The sequence below is a fragment of the Charadrius vociferus genome, unplaced genomic scaffold, assembly GCF_000708025.1.
Source record: "Charadrius vociferus isolate BGI_N301 unplaced genomic scaffold, ASM70802v2 scaffold178, whole genome shotgun sequence".
Taxonomy (NCBI): domain Eukaryota; kingdom Metazoa; phylum Chordata; class Aves; order Charadriiformes; family Charadriidae; genus Charadrius; species Charadrius vociferus.
In genome coordinates, this window is record NW_009649717.1 from 258304 (window position 1) to 281129 (window position 22826).

The 22826-nt window shown below is 38.3% G+C and overlaps 1 protein-coding gene across 1 annotated transcript in view; it reads right to left on the reverse strand.

The window, feature by feature from the left end:
- Positions 1-22431, reverse strand: part of OTUD4 (OTU deubiquitinase 4) — a 31766-nt gene extending 9335 nt beyond the window's left edge. Inside the window, exons 1-14 of the mRNA XM_009890752.1 lie at positions 22267-22431; positions 20640-20723; positions 17753-17803; positions 15844-15890; positions 12490-12562; positions 11540-11621; positions 10591-10735; positions 8531-8588; positions 8021-8138; positions 7724-7788; positions 5576-5676; positions 4136-4260; positions 3847-4027; positions 1755-1920 (exon numbers count right to left, since the gene is read on the reverse strand). Coding sequence (XP_009889054.1) covers positions 1755-1920; positions 3847-4027; positions 4136-4260; positions 5576-5676; positions 7724-7788; positions 8021-8138; positions 8531-8588; positions 10591-10735; positions 11540-11621; positions 12490-12562; positions 15844-15890; positions 17753-17803; positions 20640-20723; positions 22267-22431 — 1461 coding nt within the window. The remainder of the gene's footprint in view (positions 1-1754; positions 1921-3846; positions 4028-4135; positions 4261-5575; positions 5677-7723; positions 7789-8020; positions 8139-8530; positions 8589-10590; positions 10736-11539; positions 11622-12489; positions 12563-15843; positions 15891-17752; positions 17804-20639; positions 20724-22266) is intronic.
- Between the last annotated feature and the right edge of the window lie 395 nt (positions 22432-22826).

Consider the following 22826-nt stretch of genomic DNA (forward strand, 5'->3'; position numbering starts at 1 on the left):
GGCAAAAGGGGGGGGGGTAGGGAGCAGTCTTGATCAGTATCACTCAGATTCATCCACTCTTTCACTCATTGCTAAATTTTGCAAAGTGTCCTTTAAAAGCATTCATGTCATTGGTTTACATAACAACCAAAACCTGCTTCACTCAGACAATAGCCACTTTAAAATCAGAGCCTCCTTCTGCAGGTGAGCAAATACAGAACACTATTAACCACAGCTCAGAGAGAGCGAGCAACCTCTGTCCATTAGGTTTCAGTCTTGGTCTGCTCTTTGCAGTGCAGAAGAGCTGTACATTTCTTCTCGATTACGTCGATATAAGTGATTACTGCTCAAGAACTGAAAGATACAGCACAGGAAGTCACTCAATCACAGAATGGTTTGGGAAGGGACCTTAAAGATCATCTAGTTCCAACCCCCCTGCCATAGGAAGGGACACCTCCCACTAGACCAAGTTGCTCAAGCCCCATCCAGCCTGGCCTTGGACACTTCCAGGGATGGGGCATCCACAGCTTCTCTGGGTAACCTCTTCCAGTGCCTCACCACACTCACCGTAGAGAATTTCTTCCTGATAGCTAATCTAAATCTACCGTCTTCCAGTTGAAAACCATTACCACTCATTATGTCACAACACTCCCTGATAGAGTCCCTCCTCATCTTTCCTGTAGGCCCCCGTTAGGTATTGAAAGGCTGCGATAAGGTCTCCCCGGAGCCATCTCTTCTGCAGACTGAACAACCCCAACTCTCTCAGCCTCTCCTCACAGCAGAGGTGCTCCATTGCTCTGATCATTTTTGTGGCCCTCCTCTGGACTCACTCAACAGGTCCATGTCCTTCTTATCTTCTTACTTCCACAAAGACAGATTTAAGGCCCATCTTTCACCTACTCTTTCTTCCCAGCTTTGGTCGTGTTTCTGTTTGCCCTAGGATTCAAATCCAAAAAGCACCACACATCTCTGGAATAAACCTATGTAGACAGTAGCTCTTTACCCACAGGATCTGCTGAGTCTCTGCATGTACTGAGACTCCCATCCACTTTCCTTGAAAATTGTGTCAATACAATAATCTCTCAAAATCTAAAGGCTACGTTCTTCTCTCAGACACAGAAAAGTCCACTGAAGCCAGCTCAGTTTCACAACAGAAAAAGAGCAAGTCTGAGAAAGAGTTTGCATTACTAATGACACCAGGCAAGTTCTCACACCAGTAAGTTCTCATTTTATAAAAAGTCATTTATAAAAAAACCCAGATTTTATGTGAACCAAATCAGAAACAATCACGTAGTCACCTCTGATATTAATTCAAGCACCACAGTACCATTTTACTGGAGCTGTTTCTCAGCTAAATTAAACTATACTTCAGAGTAAATTCTGTCCTCACCTTTAAGTTTGGTCCCACCATACAAGAAAAAGACAACATCTGAGTAATTGTAGGGGAGTGCAAAGCCTTCCAAAGACAGGAGGAACATGAAGAAAGAAGCCCACAGCTTCATACACTCATGTATCTACCATATTTACGTGTCTGAAGAACTGCATATGGCAGTCATTAATTATTCCCAGGGGAAACTACTATGTACGTGTCTTACATTGAATGTATAAAGCATTGTAGATTCACATATTTTTACGTAGAAAGCGAGTCTGAATAAAATAACCTTAGCTTTTGAATTGTATTGTAATGCAACAACAGCAAAGCAACAATTGCTAATTAAAGATTCCTGGACAAGTACGAAAAATGCACTATTAATTACAATAAAAAAAAAGCATACATTGGAAAGAGCAGGAAAAGCTTGCTCATCCCTCTGCTGGATCTCATAAAGCGAACGAGATTCTTCTATAGCCTGTTTCTCCCTGCGTTCCTCTGGAGACAGGCCAAAGTAGTTACAATCTCTGCTGCTGTGGTTCAGATCCTCAGTTCTCTCCCGGTCTGGTTTTCTGTAAAGGAAAAAAAATGAAGTGAGACCACTTTGACACAGAAGTTCAATTATCACCAGTATCAAACAGGATACAAACTCATGGTTTAGAAGATAATTATATACCACTGCTTATGTGATTCCACATATACCAGATCCCTGTCTGCCCACTGCAAGTTATCCATAAGCATAACATTTAAGGAAAGGAGATAATTGATTTTGTCCATGGTTTATTCAGTTCAATACAATTTTGAAATAAAGACTTTATAATAAATGGTGATTATTAGATTATAGTTAAAAACCAAAACCCCTACATCAAGTAGGGATCTAATCCATTTCTGTGGCAACCAAGAACTGACCACCCCCATCTGCTATCTATGAACATGCAAGAGAAAGCTGGGGAAGTAGATTTCCATAAACACAACAAAAGGGGAAATGCACGATCATTTTCACCATCTGAAGCATCACTGCACAAAACTACCATCACTGTTTCAGCTTTCTGAATTAGTTAACTAAACTTTTTAGGATAGTCACGTATTTAGGTTAAAGGGGGAAGAAAAATGCCCTTAAAATGTTGCACGTGGCAGACTCCAGACACCCCAGCCCCGTTTATTTCATAAGGAGTGGAATACAGAAGAGTGACAGAATAGATCATGAAGACAGCAGCCCTGAGAACAACCTGGAGGGGGGTGGGGGGGTTGGCTGATGTGAAGCTCAACATGAGCCGGCAATGTGCACTCGCAGCCCAGAAAGCCTACCTCATCCTGAGCTGCGTCAAAAGAAGCGTGGCCAGCAGGGCGAGGGATGCGATTCTGCCCCTCGACTCTGCTGTGGTGAGACCCCACCTGGAGTACTGCATCCAGCTCCAGGGCCCTCAGCGTAGGAAAGACATGGTCCTGTTGAGCGGGTCCAGAGGAGGGCCACAAAAATGATCAGAGCGATGGAGCACGTCGCCTGTGAGGATAGGCTGAGCGAGTTGGGGTTGTTCAGCCTGGAGAAGGGAAGGCTCCAGGGAAACCTTATCGCAGCCTTTCAGTACCTAAAGGGGCCTACAAGAAAGATAGGGAGGGACTCTTTATCAGGCAGTGTAGTGACAGGATGAGGGGTAATGGGTTCGAACTGGAACAGGGTAGATTTAGATTAGCTATCAGGAAGAAATTTTTCACTATGAGTGTGGTGAGGCACTGGAAGAGGTTGCCCAGAGAAGCTATGGAAGCCCCATCCCTGGAGGTGTTCAAGGCCAGGCTGGATGGGGCTTTGAGCAACCCGGTCTAGTGGGTGGGAGGTGACCTGGCCCATGGCAGGGGCGTTGGAACTAGATGATTTCAAGGTCCCTTCCAACCTAAACCATTCTATGATTCTAAGAGTTTGGGTTTGTATCCAAGTACAGAACAGTCTTTTAGACAGAAGAAGAGTGGCAATGATGAAAGCAGAAACTCTGCTGCAGCAGCACAATGAATTAAAAAAAAATCACTACAAACAAAAGCAGGCAAAATGCTGTTCTCGTATTCCTTCAAGTGATCAGCCAGAACATAAAGCAGTCCTCCATGACAGGTTCTGCAGAAGCTGAGGGAAGATCTCAGGCATGCCCAAGAAGCACTACATACAACATTACTTCAGCCCCAAATAGAAAAAAAAAAAAAATAATAAACCAAAACCAACCAACATCCACTTTCCAAGAAGAAACTGCAGTTTTGTGTACAGTGCTTCCAGGGGAGATGCTGCCATGCAGGAAAAAATGTGGGAGCTCATGATGGCAGCAATTTTGAAAAAGGTTTCAACAACAAAGAAACCCCAACAAACAAACAAAAAAACATACTTTTCCTCCTTTTGAATTCGATGACAACATATCTCAAAAGAGCATGTTGGAAACATCTGAAGCAGACACCTTGGCTTCAAGAGGCTCAGCTAGCGTTCAAAATAAAGGTGACGGTACTTGCAGTTTTACCTTACAGTTTGGGAAGGATTCCTGCCTGGAGCTTTTTGCTCGGTTGAGGTCTGATGAGGTTGGGGTCCAGAACATACAAACTGATGCTGCCTGGTTCCCACAGTATGCTGAAGTCGAGGAGGTAGTGCTGACTGGGGTTTTATTGACTTGCTCTGATTCTTTGGCCCTCTGCAATCTGCATCTGTGATAAAGGTACGAGAACAGATACATTTTTCTAATTCTTTAAGCTCTTCGGGACAAAACATCTGACAATAAAGATTCTGCCACAGGAAGACAGGTACAATCCTACCGGGCTGAGCATTCTGCCCCCATGTTGGGAAAAACTTTTTTATCTTCTTCCCTGGCACAGTGTTCCAGCCCTCCATAGGAGAGGTCTGTGGAAGAGGTTTAAGGCTCTTCAGTGAGACAGCATGCCTATAAAACAAGGAATTATAAAGGGAAAAATACCTTAGAGACCAGACTGGGGCTTGCATTAATTAGTACCACATGTTTACCAAGACTGATGGATCTTTCCATTTTTTATAACAAAGTCCTTTGTTCTTTATGATTACACTCAAGCAACGTGTAGAAGAACAAACCTTTTTTTCTTTTTTAACTAAAACTCACTCCGATAAGCTGATGCAAACTTATCAAGTAAAGAATGATCAGTCATTTGTGAAGTGAGTATTAAAATGTCTTCAGGATAGACAGAAAAGGAGAATGATCAGAAAAAGCAATATACTCAAGAGATAAACTTAGCACAAACACTGTAATACACGTGAGGATTGAAAAACATTATATTGGTGGTTTACATCCCAGAGCAATTACTACATTTTCAGTTGAGGATGCTCTAAGGATGTCCAAGCAACTGTTGATGTTATTTGAAAGGAAGACATTCAGATCTATTATAGACAGTTCAAATCAGGTTATATCTCAATTTTAAAAGGGAACAAACTGTGAGACGATCTTCAGATCTCGCTTTTGTTTGTTTTTACAGATTGTATGAGATTAACAGGCATCTTTCTCCTTTCCTTATTCACCTTGACTAAAAGCATTTCCTCTTCCCAGGCTACACTCAACTGTGGGGGTTTTTGCCCCAGAAGAACTACAAAACTTACAGCAGAGCTCAAGAAGATTCTCAAATTCCTCTTCTCAAAAAAACCTCAAACAAAAAACCCTTACCACCCCCCCCAAAAAAAACCCAACACTGCAGCCAACCAACACCACACAGAAAAAATCCACAACCCCCACCATCTTTAAACAGTTTGTCCGAAGGTAGGGCAAAGATGATGTTGAGCTAAGAAGCAACTTGAGACTCTCTGTATGAAATCAGACAGAGCTACTCAACAGAGAAGCTAGATGCTTTGACGAGCCTTTTAATCTGAAAAGCTTGTCACAAATGTAGCATTTAATTAAGCACAACAAGCAACACTTAATTAGGATGGTGTCAATCTGTTTAGGATTGAATCTTGTACAAAAATAAAAAATAAAACTTCTAATACTAATGTAGTTACTGTTTTACTCTGCAAGTAACATCCAAACTACCTAGCACTAAAAAAAGTCTGAAGTGACAATTGATGCAGAACCCCTTTTTTTTTTTTTTAATTAAATATGTTGTTTTTTAACAATTTTGTAGTAGTCCTGCTTCAAGAAGTAGATTCAGGGGCTGAAATTAACTCTGAACTGAGGTAATGCTGCCATTACCAAGGTTGAGTTTGGCACTCTTTTCCAAAAGAGATTAAGGACTTACTTTGCTCCAAGCTCTTCTACAAATACAACAACTGGCCCATTCTCTGAACAAACTTCTTGAATATGGGCATTATAAAATTTGCCATTGTGGTCTAAGCGCACCTATAAGGAAAAAAAGGTGCATTAGCTTCAAAGACGACAATGAGAGGATGTAACACTTTACAGTATCAGCAATGTTAAAGATAGAACTTTTCCTCTGGGCAAGACCTGAGAAATAAACACCACATGATTCAGTAAATGGATCAAAAGCAAATCTTCAATCCATATTGCTTCTTCAAAAAGAAATAGAAATACTATAAAAAAAAAAGCCAGACACAAAACCCAGAAAGCTTGCTGAGTAACACTACTTAATGAAACATGGCTTTCAAAGCTACATGGGGAAGTTAAAAGTAATCAGTGTATTGTGGCTTTTCAGCTTTACTGAAAACACTTTCTCTTAGAATAAAACCCAAAGCTTTTCCTTGTTAAAATCCATGTAAAGAAAGGAAAAATTCATAACTACCTACAGTGAAATTTAGTTTAATTAAGAACATAATGAACACGAATTATTTCTGAAGTTATTCTTCAGAAAGTTTTGTAGAACAACCAAAACAAGTTGTTCAGACATGATCATAGTGTTACTTCTCTGACCGACATTCTGTGTTCTTAAAATTCTTGTTAAATATAAATAAATTTAATAACATTCTGCAACATTTGCCTTTCCTGTTGCATTAATTGGATCAACTCCACTTTCCACTATTTACTTCATCTTCCTTTCTCATGTTTTTATCCCATGTATCTACTGTCTTGCCATGTACATATAAAATTTGACAGACAGTATGTAAATTACCAGAGTTTTTTCTACTAACGACATCTGGACCCTTTAGTAAATACTACACAAGACAGCCTTAGGGTCTTAAATATAGATTTTAAGCCTGTACTATTAAGTAATAATCAACTCCACATTAGGTTTTTTTGTTTGGTTTGTGGGGGGTTTATGGTTTTGGTAAGTTTTTTGTGCTTTTTTTTTTTTTTTTTTTTTTTAAGTTTAGAGATGTGTTTTCGTGCAGTTTTTTCACCATGCTTAATTCCATTACACAAATAAAAGAAGTACAAACTGAAAGAGCCCCATGCTACGTGATAAACCTAATTGAATATTTTTGCATTAATATTAATAATTTTAATAGATGGTCAAATATCCTAGAAATAACCATATTTAGCCAAATACCACCAGTTTATTTAACACACCTAAGGTGTTTAGATGTATCTAAAATTTGAATACTCTAGAATTTAATGGCAAATCTTATTTCTTCTTAAGCAGCAACATGTACTACAAATTTTAATAGAATTTAAAGAGGAATTATGCAACACAGTTTGAGTACTTCAAGAGGAAGAATCACCCAAAACTTCAGGATCTGCAGTAACTAAAGCAAGCTGTATTCCATTACTCGAAAGTAATGAGATTAATACAAAGCCGATTTACAAACAATAATCATTATCTTCAGAGTTGGAGATAAATACATGGAACTATGATGTTGGTTTTGGTCTCTCCAAAGAAAAGCTTAATGACAGAACACACTAAAACGTCGTCGTTCATCATGCAACTGTATACACGCAAACACTTTATCATGCAGCAGTATGATAAAGCGAGCACAGCCATCAGCAAAAGATGCAGTGAAGGTAACTATTAGTTTTATAAAACAGACCTACCCCACACTTTTGCACATCATCCGAATAACTAGCTAGCTTACAGAGCCCACCAAGAGAAGAAGAGAGCTTAGCCTGAACCAAGTAAACTGCCCTAAATACACCTACTTCTCACACAGAGACCAGCACTCTGCAACACCAAGCAAGGACTCACCATGGAGGCAAGACTGCCCAACCTTATTTGCACACTGAACGTTAAGGTCCACAGTCACCTTATTAAATATACTCTTGAAGTTAACTTTGTGACTTTTTAATGCAGTAAAATTGCCCTGATGAGATGTTCTATTACATGCCTTTTCTACCGCCAACAACTAAAGAGCAAATGCACAGTTGAAGACACAAGCAAAGAATATTTAGAAAGCAGCAATTATATATAAAAATAGTTAGCAAAGAGGGAAAATTGCCATCTTGAGCAAAACAAGAACGTTAACGTCTCTATAAACTATAACTCAATGCTACTTACTTTACATTTATCTCCCACTGAGTATTGCATGCCAGCAGCAATAGAAAAATCTTGTTTTTGCTGATCTGTAAATACATTAACAGTATATACTGTTAGTTTAAATACATCAAGAGTTACTTTCTTGGTACAGCAAAAATGCAAACCAGAAGTTCAGGCCCTAAATCTGCACACTGACCCACGCGAGCAATACCGTTTCCTAAACCCAAACTACCACAGCAGCACCACTGCTGTTCAAGAGGGCTTCACTTTATACATCAGCTTGCAAAAGCTGGAACTTCTAAGTATTCGGTTACTTACCCCATTTGGATTGGAGCCAAACATCATATTCAACATTTCTGTAAACTGATGGATTGAGTGATTTAAGAACTTTTTTAGGTAAGACCAGCAAGGTAGGATTCCCATTGCTCTTAAGGTGCTGTATGAAACAGAACAAAGTGCTAAATGGTCAACTACATAAAGATGTACAGTTTTCCATTTTTCAGTTACAGTGCTCAATCTTTAAACTGAAATATAAAGAAGCTGAAAATACGTAAAGCATAAAGAGCTTTGAAAAAAAAAAAAAAAAATTCAATGGTGTTCTTTTAACCATACCGGAACAAAATTAAGAACTAAGCAGCATTAAAAAGGACACTATCCACCTGTTGGCACATCAAAAGCAAACATTACTTTTCAAAGAAATAAGTAGCTTTTAAGATATTACATGTTAGGAAAACTAGAAACTCGGGATTCTCACATGAAGTATGAACACTGAAAAATATAGCAGATTACAAGTTACTAAGAAGAAAATAAATCTTAACATATAAATACCTTGTTGCCAGAAAGAGACTTCAATCCATTCATATCACTAACTGTTGTAGCTTTACTTCTGTAAAAGGACAGAAGTGAGCTGTGGTAATACAGTATTAATAAGGTCTGGAAATCAGGCAAGAAACATCTTGGAAGAGGATAAAAATACCGAAACCACTCTCTACATATTTTTCCTCAATAAGCATACCACAGAACATCTCCATCTCTTAAAATAAAAAAGCTAAGTCTAAACCAAGAAATAAATTTCTGTATCAGATAGAAACAAAAATCTTATTTTTAGATTTACATACAAGTTTTAGGAAGTCTAACTTATGTGTACTGACTTACCATCACTTAAGAAAAACAAAAGTGAGGGGAGGGGGCAGGCAAAGGAAACAAAAGATTCCTCTAACATTTCTGCAACAACACAAGGAAAACATAGCAAAAGCAGACCTTAAAAAAAAAAAAAACAAACACACAACACAAACACACACAACTCAAATCCACTCTGTCAATTAATTGGCATCAGGAACTCTAATTTACTCTTATTCTCTACACCTGACATCACTGGAAAAATCACTTTCAACAGAGGAAAAAAAAACAAGTCTTTTCCCCTACAGCAGTTGTAGGCAACTGTCAGCATTAACTTCTCCCAAAACCGAAATAAATTATTACATTTAATAACAACATAACTGAAAAGTTCACATTTCTAAAATGAAAAAGGTCTTCTGGAAAACTAAGTAATGAAACAAGATTAAGTCAACTTAAAGGCAAGCAAAAAATTCAAGACTTCATAAACACAGCAAAGTTTGTAAGATGGGTTAACTAGGTCGAGTCACACACACTAGCTCTTGAGTCATAAGACATATGGTTTAAATCAAAACCATTGAATTTGATAGTCTCAAGTGAATATATGACCTTCATTTACAAAGGTGCTATGGAGGTTAGAAGTATATTTTCTTTTGAATCCCAAAGATACAGGGTAATGCCACTGCATACGAAGCCCAGGAAAGCTCCAAGAACAGAAAGGAATAGAGAAGGTTTCCACTCCCTGACATTTAACTACAATAATTGTTCCCCGAGGCAGGAATACTTTGCATTTTAATTGGAAATGTTCCCTAGGTTGTTGGGGTTTTTTTCCAAACAAGAAAAGAAGCTAATCCCTTTCCCAGAACTTGGTTTTCTTTCTGTGGCGATTTCCACCATCTTCCCTTCTGTTGTTTTCAGCTTGAGGAAAAAAATTAAAATCAGCTCCCAATGTCTCAAAGAATTTTTTCTGCCACATGCCACAAAGACTACAGCGGAGCCCTCAGAGAGGACTTCAATGACGTTCAGTGGAAGAGGGAACACGACACACTAATATAGCATAATCTCCATGGCTTCAATGGAAATTCACACAAGCTAGGGTTTTAAGAACAATATTAAGCAAAAGAAAAACTGTCAATATGTAAATGCAAAAATGGCATTGTGAAAGATTGACCTACTGATAGCTTTTGCACAGTAAAAATCTCAAAGCTAGCTACAGCATCCAGGTCCAGAAAAAGGCATACAAACCCACGAATATAACTACTTCATAAAGACCAAGGAACAAAATGGAGCAAGCTACATCTGTATTTCTCCATTAGCTACATCCCAAGCAGGCATTTCAGCCCCTAGATGTGGAAGCAACACAACTTGAATTAGATTCCTGTAACTCTACTCAGTTGCAAGAGTGAGCCAAGTAATTCTCATGGAGTTTACCATGCCAGACTGGCACACTGACTGTTCTCCCAAGAGATTCTGCTATTTTAAACAGGAAGAAGAGGGACATATTGCAATTGTAATATTCCATCATGTAAGAAGACCCAAAGCTAGACTGCAGGAAAAACAGAGGAACCAGAACCCTGTCCTCAGGTACAGTGAAGATTACACAGTTCATTCTTTCATAGTTCTAACCTTACCTCTTTGTGTTTCTTATCTTAGTAGTTTGTAAAAGTTTTGAACCCTAACTGTTAGATTCTATTACCCACCAGAAATTCAGAACACTCATTTAACACGTATTGCTCACAGGCATCTTACTTTAACTTTTAAATCTCATTTACCTGTAGTTGTCATCTTCCGAATCTGAAGCAGATACTTCACTGCTACCATTACTTTCCTCTGTCACACCAACAGCACTAAGTTCTGCTATGATTTTCTTTACATCCGTATCAAATACTTTCTCATACAGCAACTCATACAGCAGAGCTGGGGAAGAGGAGGAGAAAGTGGAAGAGCAAAATCAGTTACAAGGTAGATAAGATCTTATACCACCAGTACAGATGCATTTCAAATTACTTCAATCAAAGCAAGCAAGCATTTTGATGTGTTAAATGAAAGAGTGAAGACATTATAAGCAAAACCAGCTGCAGCTACTATGGCTTAATGGGCATCCATGAACTACTAGAAACCAGGTCTCTCGATAGGCAAATTTGGCCTTTAGCCTTGTAACTCTGCACATAGGCAGAGTTTTCATGAAGAATTAGAATCCTTATAGGGATTGTCACAGTGACCCATCAAACCTGATTAGGACCTTTGGACATTTCTGCTATCTAGTAAAGAAAACAATAATCTGTGAAGACAGTTATTTTTTGCACGTGCAAACCCCACAGTTTCTGTGACAAGTTATACATGCAAGGATAATTTTAACGTAAACAACTATTTTGCTAACATAGTCCGAAATATAAAATTAAAACCAGAAAGCTGACCAAAGACAACACAACAGATTATAAATTAGTACACTGACACTTTCTGTTTACATTAGACCACTCAGATTCAAAGAGACAGATTACTCTTCTCCTCTTGGTATATAATCTTTGTCAAGAATCAGGACACAATAAGTATTCATGCTCTTGCAAAATCATACAGTCATTGACAATTCAAATAGAAAACTGAGCTACTAAAGAATGACTACAATGAACTTTCATACAGAGCCTTTTCCTGAAACCTAACGGTGATCACTAAGATTTTTGGTAAAAATACGTGTTTTTAACTAACCAATGCAATACTTACACTGGCACAGAGCAGCCTTTTCTGAATACTCTATGGGATAAACAATATCATAGTGGTTTCCATTTGAGAAGCACAGCAATACCTATTAAAAAAACCCACACAGATATTTTAGGTTTTGCATCTCACTTTATTTTTCATATGAGCACTACCTTTTAAATTCAATTTAATGGACCAATGCGCTTTGTTATCCCTCAGGATCTCAAAATACCAATAAAATGATCAAGATGTTTAGTGGATGTCCTTTAAACCAAAAATAATTTGACCAAAAGTAAAAAAGAATTTAAGACAGTGGTAGCTACGTGAGCTAGCACTTGTAAATTGATTTCTCACAGAATTCACAGAATTCACAGAATTGTTAGGGTTGGAAGGGACCTCTGGAGATCATCTAGTCCAACCCTCCTGCCAGAGCAGGGTCACCTACAGCACGTTACACAGGACAGCGTCCAGGCGGGTTTTGAATGTCTCCAGAGTGGGAGACTCCACAACCTCTCTGGGCAGCCTGTTCCAGTGCTCCACTACCCTCAAAGTAAAGAAGTTCCTTCTCATGTTAAGATGGAACTTCCTATGTTCAAGTTTATGCCCATTACCCCTCGTCCTATCACTGGGCGCCACTGAAAAAAGACTACTCCCATCCCCCTGGTATCCTCCCATTAAGTATTTGTATGTATTAATAAGATCCCCCCTCAATCTTCTTTTCTCTAGAATTCTACAGAATTTTAGATTACTAGGAAGATAAACCACACCCCAAATACAGCCCATATATTTAAAAAACAGTACTGCATGTATTAACAGAATAGCTGCCTTAAATATGTACAAAAGCAACTGTTAAAATTGAATGCTCAGAACATTTTATTGTGTTGAATAATAAAAATCACATGAAACTACTTGCTGTTTATAAAGTAGTTTTAACTCAGCCATTCCCGATAATCATGAACTTTTTTTTTTTTTACCTTATCAGAAAAGCCATTTTCAGTTACATGTGAAGGAGAAGCATTTGGTTCCCGGTATATTATGAAATCTTTCCTGAGAAAAAAAAAGTAGCAGTTAAGAATTCGTTTAAAAATTGGAATACTCAAGTCAAGTTCAAGGAACATACATAACTACAGAAAACACCTAATAGAAAAGAATACTGAAGAAGATGAGTACAACTATCACTGGTCAAAAAAGGGCTTGATTTCATGAAAGAACGTACTAGAATATGATGTGCTGGAACAACGTGCGCAGAGCCAATGACAAGTAAAACAAACTTCCAGACACCGCTTTCTGGAGCTGTGTCTAGAAAGATGATGGCTCCCCAGTCCTGGAGAAATTCATTACACTTTGTCATTTGGAAACCCACCAGAACAAACAGGAGGTTGGTTTTATGAACAGAGACAGGAAACAGAGATAAGTTTCCAAAAGGTGAGCAATGGTTTAGCCTAAATCTGTACTAGCAGACTGACTACACACATGCAAGAACCCTTTTGGGCACAGAGGCCAGCTAACAGAACCGTCTGTGCTCAGAAATTTCTCGCCTCCCAAACCAAGTTCTCATGCTCAGAAGGGTCCACACAATGTTTCTGCTCCCAAACGGTGGCCCGGCTGCCACAGCGTGCTAAGGAGCATGCCAAAAGCTCAACAGACCATCAATGGGCATTGCCTGAGGATCAGGTATCATAACTAAGTCTCCAGCACCTCTGAAAATCATGCCCTCCACACGTCTCAGTTTTTTCATGAGTAGCAACGAGAATCTTTTCCCACATTTTAAAATGAATAATACACTGCAGAAAAGACATTCAGAAGGCCCACCCTTCCCTTTCTCTTTGGATAAAGATTCCAGCAAGTGTGGAGTCTCACACTATGTTGTGTTTGTTAGACTCAAATACCTGGATTTAAAGTGGAAAAGATCCCCCCTGTTGTCTCTTCAACCAAGAGAACAGAACAAACGTTTTGGGAAGCTCGGACTGAACCAGCAGAGTGTGCCACTGCAGTGTTGGCAGATACTCATCATCAAGCACATCAGTGTAGTATAGTTTTTCAAAACGGGGTTAGAACATTTTTAATCACTGCAAACTAAGTTTGAGCAGCTCATTACATTTATGAGGATTGAAAATACCATAAATTAAGAGTTGAGCTCCTGCAGTTAAGCAAATTTAGAATTTACATTCCACACTTATAATTCTTTTTTTAGCTTGTTAGATTAAAAAGCATAAAAAGTTGAACTGGATATAAAGTGACAAATACAGGAAAATCCACCACTGATACTGACATGGCATGTTATTTCATTTTTTATTTTCTAAAAACTGAAAGACAATCTTTGCTACTTGTTTTTCTGCTATAATCAATCTCTGTCATGATCTTAAATTTAATTATTTTTCCTCTCTCTTTTATCCATAATCCTCCCTTTGAATTCTTTGCTCGGCAACCTATCACTTCCTTCAACTTCCTCCTTGCTCACACAAGCAAAAGTTTTACTAGTCTTGCAAAACGATTAAGTATATTCACAGGTGCAGGTTTTGGATTTAAAATAATAATAAAAATAAAAAAAATCAGACCACAAAACTTTCTACAACTACTCAGAAAAAGCAACTCTGAAGGGAAAAGAATTTCGTAGCTCAGAGCCCTACCCACTTCAGGGAGGCAATGGAAATTTACTAGATAACCAAATTATACTTGTGACAGATCTGAGGAGTGAAAGTGAAAACAAACCTATTCATAATGTGTTTCTATCCTATGCTTGAGAAGTCTGAAACTCTCTCACTTCTCCACTTGGCACAGAACAGGAAATTCACACCTCTGCTTTCCTTCCAGCACCCAGAAAGGGAAGAAACTCTTTCCCCCTACCGCCATCGCCGTTCCTACTTTCCTAGAGCTTGTAAATCGCCTTTTTAATAGAAGTCAGTCTCCTCGAAACAAGTATAGCAGTATGCTGTGTGCAACTCTGTGGTGAAATATAGTTGCAACTATGCCACAAGCCTCCTCATGCTTCCAATAGAAATTTAAAAAATACTATTATCAACTAGGATTTGCCTCTGTATTCATTTAGCGGCTATGGTCCTGGATACCAATGGATCAGGACTTCAAAATAAACTTTTTCTGTTTCACGAGAATGCATTTCTCATGGCTAGAAATACAACAAACAGAAGATCATGACCATCCAGTTTCGATGTAATCAAGCATGCAATCTCGTTGACTTAAATTGAGCAGCATCCCTCTACACCCTGGCTCAACCTAACCATCAGACCTTCTCACTAAGCCTCTTGAGCCAAACCTACCTCAGCCCCCTTCCACCCACGCAGCACGTGCAAGTCTGGACCGTCCCATTAACCACGTAAAATGCAAAAGTAGAATTTCATGCAATTTCCCACACTTACACTCATCTAAGTACCTGAAAGTAATATTAAACTAGTTTGTTCCTTTCCTCTTATCAACTGTCTCATCAAGAGTCAAAGTACAAAGTTAGTCATTAATTTACAGTAAGCATTTTGAAATACTGAATTTTTGAACTGGTTTACAAACAGCAGAAAGAGAAGATGCTGTACATTGTAACTGCTTTCTAATTACTGTCCAAGAGAATGAGCAAATATTCAGCATATTGTTTCACACTACTTTGGAAAGAAATATTAATATATAGGAATCTATTTAATAAAAACACATCACGAAAACTGTTCATCACCAAGAGGAATGTTTATGTATGCACAAATACCCGAACATTTCTTAAGCATGGCTCAAGCTGGGGCCCTTGACAAACTTGTACTACTTCATCTATGCTGATACAGAGGAAAAAGGAAAATGCATACAGAAAAGAAAAACTACAGCAGTGCACCAGGCACTCATATACCAGTACATACAACTTCATACCAGGGGAGGTGTGAGACCGGCTTTCTAGCATACAACCTACAATACTCATATCACTAAGCTACATCAGGGCATTTGTACAGATGTGGTAAGGAAATGGGTAGCAACAGGGTTAATATTAAAGCCTTGGTGACAAAGAGGAGGGAAAAAAAAAAGCAATTTTAATTTTCATATCTTAATTTTTCTGTTAACAAGATACAAACTGTATAACTCTACCCACAATTAGTTGCACAGGTGAGATACATGACATTATTGCAAACCTGTATTCAAATCCCAGATTAAATGTCATTTTCAAAGCTCGCTTTTCTATTTGTCTTTAATACCTTGACAGCTGCAATTTTCCAATCATATTGTAATTTTCTGGAAAACTACAGTATAACATACAATTCCATCTTTGCTATTTCAACCAATTAACTAACAAAACAACTGAACCAATCTCAATAAAACATATTTAAACGTTTTCTTACTTGTACATAAGGGAAAGGGCACTTATCTCTACTTGTCCAACCCATTCCTGTATTGAGAAAAGAAAAAAAAAAAGAAAAAAGTTCAAACACATACACAATTATGATACCTCCTCATGTATAGATCAAGAGAAACAGGAAATCACTGTCAAAGAAAAAAAATTATCACCCCCGAGTCTGGAGTTCAGCTGAGACATTTTGATTGTATTTGAAGCCTTCTTGAAATAACAATAAATATTCCAGTAAGGTTAAGGGGTACAAGCTTGAGGGATTTTTTCCCCCAAAGCGGAAACTGACCTGTATGAAAACTGAGAGAACTAAAAACAATCACATAAGTGCAGATCCATCATTAGAGAGTATGATTTTGAAAGGTGATATAGTGCTTTCATTTTTTCTTTTGTGAAATGACTAGCAGTCTAGCTTTTCAAAAGTGATTTTTGAAAAAAGCAAATGCCAGGTTCACCGAGTACTTTTAAAAATGTTACTCTCTACCTTCAAAACTGTCTGGTTTTGTGGGCCTTTAGCTATAGATGAACTGGAAAGAGAACCTAGAGGCTTAACTCTCATACCTAAAACACAGGTAACTTCCATACAAATATCTTGACATGGCCTTGCGAAGTGCTCCAACACAAAGTAGAACAGACCACTTCCAAGCAGCCAAAATACACTTGTGATAGTTAGTTGCATTTCTCATGCAAACAGCTGTACATTGACACCTGAAGAAAGACCAAAAATCCACCCTTTGAAGCTGTTAAACAGGGAAATGTCAGTAATACCATAACCCAGACTCAAATCAGAAAAGTTGTTTCTTCCATTTCCAGCCTAACTGCTGTATTGTGCTCCAGTATAATGTGACTAATTTTTCTCTTAAAAAAAAAAAAAAACCCACACCAAAACACAACACCAACAAACTTTAAAATTTCTTACTAAATTAAAAATGACTGAAATTAAGTTTTGGGCAGGAATTTGTAGCAGTTCAGTTTTTTAAAATATATTTTTAATTCTCATCGTAATTTTCAAATATAGAATAACTTAATATTAATTTATCTGATTATGTAAAAAAGCGACTCTATATTTTATTTTTAAAAAAAATTTTTTTAAGCACTAGTAGACATGTATGAAAAAGACATTTTCTATACACACAGTGCACTGCTGTAAACCATTCACATCGGCATAGTTCAGTGCAGAATAAGTTATACTGGAAAACGGCATGATTTACTACTTAGCATAGCATGTAACCTCAGGATTTGACGAACAAAGCTTTGCCATTAAAAATCCTGGAATAAACAAAGCAAGACAGAAACAGAATAGGCTGACACCCACTTTTTTCCACCATTCACTTTGGAAACTGAAATAAAGAACCATCTGGTTTGCCATTCTAACTAGGGATGCGGGGAGAAAAAAATAATTAAAAAATCATGCTTTGATTTCTAGGAGGGGAAAAAATAATAAAATTTATGTACAAGCACTGAAGAAAAATTAACAGATTTTGCAATGTTGTACTAGATAGTCCTCTTCCCCCTCCAGCTTACACAAATTGTTCATTCCCTAATAAAAATACTAAAATGAAATGTCATAATATCCCTTACACAAGTAATTGTGGTTTTATCACCTAAACTTTTAGGCCTTTACTCAAGGCTGTCTTCAAGGAAAAGCTAGCCACCCTGTTTCTTGGTATTTGCAGAGTCTAGAAACATTAGGACACAATTTTAAGGAATAACAGGTTTAAATCAAGACACAAAATAATTCACGAAATCATTTTACAATAGAAACTACACACATAAAAGTATATATTCACATAATTCAAAGACTCTTAAGCTCAGTCAAAGACACTTGAGAGAAAAAAGAAAAACAATTACCCATCAACTTCAACAAAAGTACTGCTTTCTATTATAAATCAAGTTTAACGTACCTGTGGATTTTCCAAACATTTTAAATACTCTTCAAATGGCCCCTCTATGAACTGTATTTAAAAAAAAATAATTAAAAAGAGAGTGATAATTAGTTATTTTTATTAGCGTAGCATATGGAATCCCCAGTACCAATGACTGTACCAATGGGAATGTACCATTGGAGATTTAAGACTATCCTGACCTCAAAGAGCTTACAATCTAAATATAGAGTGATGTACAGATGTGGCAATAAATGGTCAAACATAGGTCTGCATTCCAGAAAAAAACCACATAAACAGCTTTTGGAGTCATCACACAAACCAAAACCAAACAAAAAAAAAAAGCCAAAAAGAAATCTAGCAGCTAAATGGGAAATCTGAAAGAAAGCAAAGATGCTGTCAAGCAGATGTTTACAGGCAATTCACCGCAGGCATGTACGGCATCACTGAAGAGAGCACGTGTTGGCTTACGCAAGTATCTTGTTAAAAGAAATAGGCAGCAATGGACAATTAGGAAAGGGAGTCACATTTCTGTAGTACCCAAGCAGCAATAAGATACAGTATAGCCAAATCATAAAGCACTTTTTCTTCTTTTCTGTATCACTTCAAATTGCTTTTACTTTCAGTGAAAGGATGCAAACAATCCGGCTACACTAAGTGCCGGGCTAAGAACGTAATCCTTCAGCTGCACTCCTTAACACCCATGAAGAGGCCAAATTCACATTTGTCAATGCCCAAGAAAGATGCTGCAGTACCTGCGACACATGAACTTCAAAGTGTTGGCCAACAGAGAAGGTGTATTTAGGAAACGCTATTTAGACATAATCTACTTGATTTAGTCAAAATAAAGACCCACAGAGGTCCAAACAGAGAAGTAATTCCCATTTTGGACTTAAGCTACAAGCAGGATGGCCTCTTTATCCCCAGTGACTAAGAAACAAAGTAATAAGGAAAACTAAGTGGAGTAATGAGATTAAAATTCTGCTTTAGCCATTTTGAACCTGGCTAAACAGTGTTGTTCATGAGAAGAACCAAAAAGTCTGGCAAAAATTTTTAATTTAGACAGAAGCAATTAGGTACGAAGTCAAAAGGTGTATCACAGCAACATGACTATAGACAGCCGTTGGTTTGTGTGTCAAAATTAAATGACCTAAAGATAATGCACAGAGGAAGAAAGGAAGAGCACCAGAAAATTCTCATAGAAAGCTAAAGAGTCAAAAAAAGAGAATGAATATAAAACAGCACCAATCAAATAACACTTCAAGAGGATGAAAATAGATGGCGGTTACACACAGTCACATGAAACTTTGGTCATAGCACTATCAATGGAACGAAAGAGACAAATCCAAGCTGAAATGGTTATACTAAACAGGAGAGGAATTTCAATGAGCACCACCAGTACATGTCAATGGAGTGTAACTACTAAAGAAGGCAGATTAGTAAATAGTTGAACTAAGAGATTAGGGAAAGGGTGTTTGTTGTTCTTGTTGGGTTTGGTTTGGGGTTGTTTTGTTGTTTTTGTAAGAGAGCTAAGATAACAGTGCTACTATATTCCAGATGGATGGAAATACACTAATTTTAGTAAGAGAGATGGGGAGCAAAGGAGATCAGCAAAACTGAAGTGAGACACCTGAGGGAGTAGGAACACCAGAAAATGAGAACAGCTATGAAATACCTCAACCTTGTACATGAAACACTTATTCTGAAAACTGACAAGAAACTTTTAAAAAGAGACTTTTCAGAAGGGCAGTAAAGATGAATAGAGGAGAGGTCGTATCACTTGGACCAAGTCAGAGGCAAAAAAGAACAGTGAGACCAGGAGTTTCTAGAGGACAGAGACCAACACAGTAAAACCAGCTGGGGTTGACAAACACATTTAGACTCAAGAAGGGTCATGGCATTTCCAAAAACTACACAATGCAACAATAAAACAGAAGTAGAGAAGCAGATATTGGAATGAGTGGGGTAATTCTGGAAAGAAAGGGATTAAAAAGTCGGGGGGGGGGGGGGGGTGGTCATTCATTTTTGACAACTTCCACATTAACAGTGATCAGTCACATTTGAGCATAGGGCACTTTGTCAGATTATAGCAAATACACACACTGTCATTTCTGCTTTCCTTCTTTTCCCCATGCCAACATGCATCTAAAGCAGCCTTTTTATTTTGGGTCCAGGTAAATTTAGAAGAGAAAAAGAAAACTGAGTAATGATCCTCTAGTAATAAATGCTTACACATACTCCTGTCTTCACTACCTGGAAATTAGTTAAATGGTATATACACTAAGTAGAACACATACGAACAAACAGGAGCGCCATTATTTATCATTGTTCTTTTAAAAGGAAGAAAAAAGGGATTTTCTTAACACTGATGACATACGCCAAATATAGATCAGTATCAAAATATTTTATGTCTATGGCTGATGAAGAATTTCATTACAGATGTTTAGAAAAAACCCACAGTGGCAATGCATAATAAATTGTATACCCTGAAACAAATTTGACTAATCTCATCAGCCAACTCCTTCCTACATTGTAACAGCAATTGAGTAGCACAACAAGAACATTTTATGACCTGCAGTAAAATAGGCATCATACTAAAATAGAATCCAGATTTTGGTAGCTCCCCTACAGACTATTAAAGTTTAAGAAAGTTTGTTTTGTCTTTTAATGAGCATTCCCAACCCACATCCCCCAGTCCAAGCAGTATACAGGTCTTTCTCCAGGCTCATGAAAATGAGTTACTACTGCACATGTGCCAGTTAATGTACAAGCACACTCACTTTAAAAAGCATTAACTAGTACATAGCTATGATGAACACTGTCACAAACAGCAGAATATACCTCATAAAAGTGGAAGGAATAAAGTAACATTTTTTTAAATGCTCACAAAGAAACCCAAAATACTTACTGCTTCAAATTTCTCCCTATTTTTCCGAAGATAGTCTACACAAGCCATCCTAACATCAATATGCCGAGACTGAGAGTGTAACACCTAGCAAGGGAGAAAGAGAAGAAAGTGACACTGGTTCTTCGGAGTTTTGATGGTGGGTCATAAATAATTAATGACTCGTCTAAATACAGGCTTGGAAATACTCTAGTTTTATTTTTAAGAATATTTAAAATGCATATTCAGTCAGCAACATGTTTACACAGGTGAAGCCTCCATCACTTAATCAAAAATTAAGTAACTACAGAATTCACAGATTTACTAAATTCAGGTGTTCAATTTTTTGCAGACTTACTAAGCGAAAGGAGGAGCATTTGTTGTCATTCTTTAACCGACTCCTTTGTAAAGGACTTCAATTAAATAGTAAGTTACTGCAGGAGTGCATGAGGAAATCAAGTACCAACATGCACTCGTTCAAATGAAATCCAACCAAATCTAAGAGAGTGAAGAGTTACTTCTCTTGACTTTAAGAGGTGTAGGTCTGTTGCCCAAATACTGATTTGGAAGCCAGGAATTCAGATCCCAATGTGACACCTGCATTCTACCTCCTGTTCAAATATCTACTGGAAAAATATTACTTTCATCATAGGTTCAGAATTACCTCTAACGTGACTTTGTCTCATCCTCACTACAACGTAGGGAAGTTCCAGTCAATTTAAATTGCAGCTTCTCCTGCAATCCTTACACACTACCCTCACTTTAAAACAGTTCCAAATTCAGATCAGTTCAGTTTTTCTGTATGAAGAGTACAGAGATTAGGCCAAATTTGTGGATAAACACCTACTAACTGCATTAAAGACCTTCCCTTTAACAAATTAAGAATGGGATGTTAAAAATTTAATTAATAGTTGGAAAAAAAGTTCTACATACACCCGTGTGGGAGAAACTGTTTACATATATTAATTAAAAACATCAGAATATCGGTGTATTGATTATTCCCTTGAAATAATAAAAAAAACACACCAACCCCACTCACTTCAGATCAATAGTGTTTGCTTGCCTGAACTTATAAATTCAGTGGGGAAAGTAATTTAAAAAAAAAAAAGTGAACTGTGTATAATTAGCACAGGAATCTGGGCTTCCACAATCAGAAGCACCAGAGCTCCCACTGCTGTTTGTCTGTATTTAAGACAAGATGACGCTGTCACTTTTTCCCTTTAACAGTAACACTGAAATGGGGGAGGGGAACTCAACAGGAAGAACTGAAAACAAATTACTCACTTTCTCTGATTTTATAGTAAACTAATGAACAAAACTAAGAACAAGGGTTTTCAGCTCTTTCCACTAAATTCCTTTTCCTAAATAGACTCATACAATTGTACCCAAATGTTGAAATCTTACACTGAAAAAAAGCTGTGAAGAGGCAGTGGAAGGTCAAAACAGGTTAACAATTTCTTGATGACAGAAGTAGTCTCTACACACAGCACTTCTCTCCTCTCCCCTCCCAAGACAGAATTTCCCCCCACCCCCCGGCACACGGCTGCGCAGCCTTAACCTATAGCCGTCTGTATTTTAACACTAATTATCACCCACTAATGAGATCCACTTCCCATGCTTTCATGCGAAGCAGCTTTATGTAAGCAGTTACCTGCTCGGCCACAGCCCTGAAAAGACAAGATCCATCCTTGGCAACTCTCTTTCTGTACAAGCCCTGAGATCGCAAGTAGCAGTCCATAGAAGCGTCCCCCGGGACGTCCATGCCGCTGCCTCGATGACTCTGCTCCCCGCCGTCGGGTTTGCACGCCGCCTCCATGTTTACCGCTTCACTCCGTGGAGCCTCGCCGCACCTCTCCTAGCCCCACATGGCAAGGCAAACCCACCGAGCAGCTCTAGGGCCGGGTGAAGGAAAGAGCAGCAGGTGGGGGAGCAGAGGGCTGCCCCCCCCCAGCACTGGAGGTAGCAGCGGCAATGGGAAGAGCAGCCGGTCTCACGTTATCAACTTGCATGTGGGAACCGCGGAGAGGAACTGCAAAGTTTTACTCCGCAGTTTGGACTTCCAGCTGCGGGGGGAAAAAAAAAAAAAATAATAAAAAAAAATAAAAACGTGGCTTCTAGGTTTTCTGTTGAGGGCCGGGCGGCAGCTGCTGGACACGGCCGCGGGGGAGTCCCGACCCCGCTCTTCTCCCTCGGGGCGGCGGAGTCCCGGGG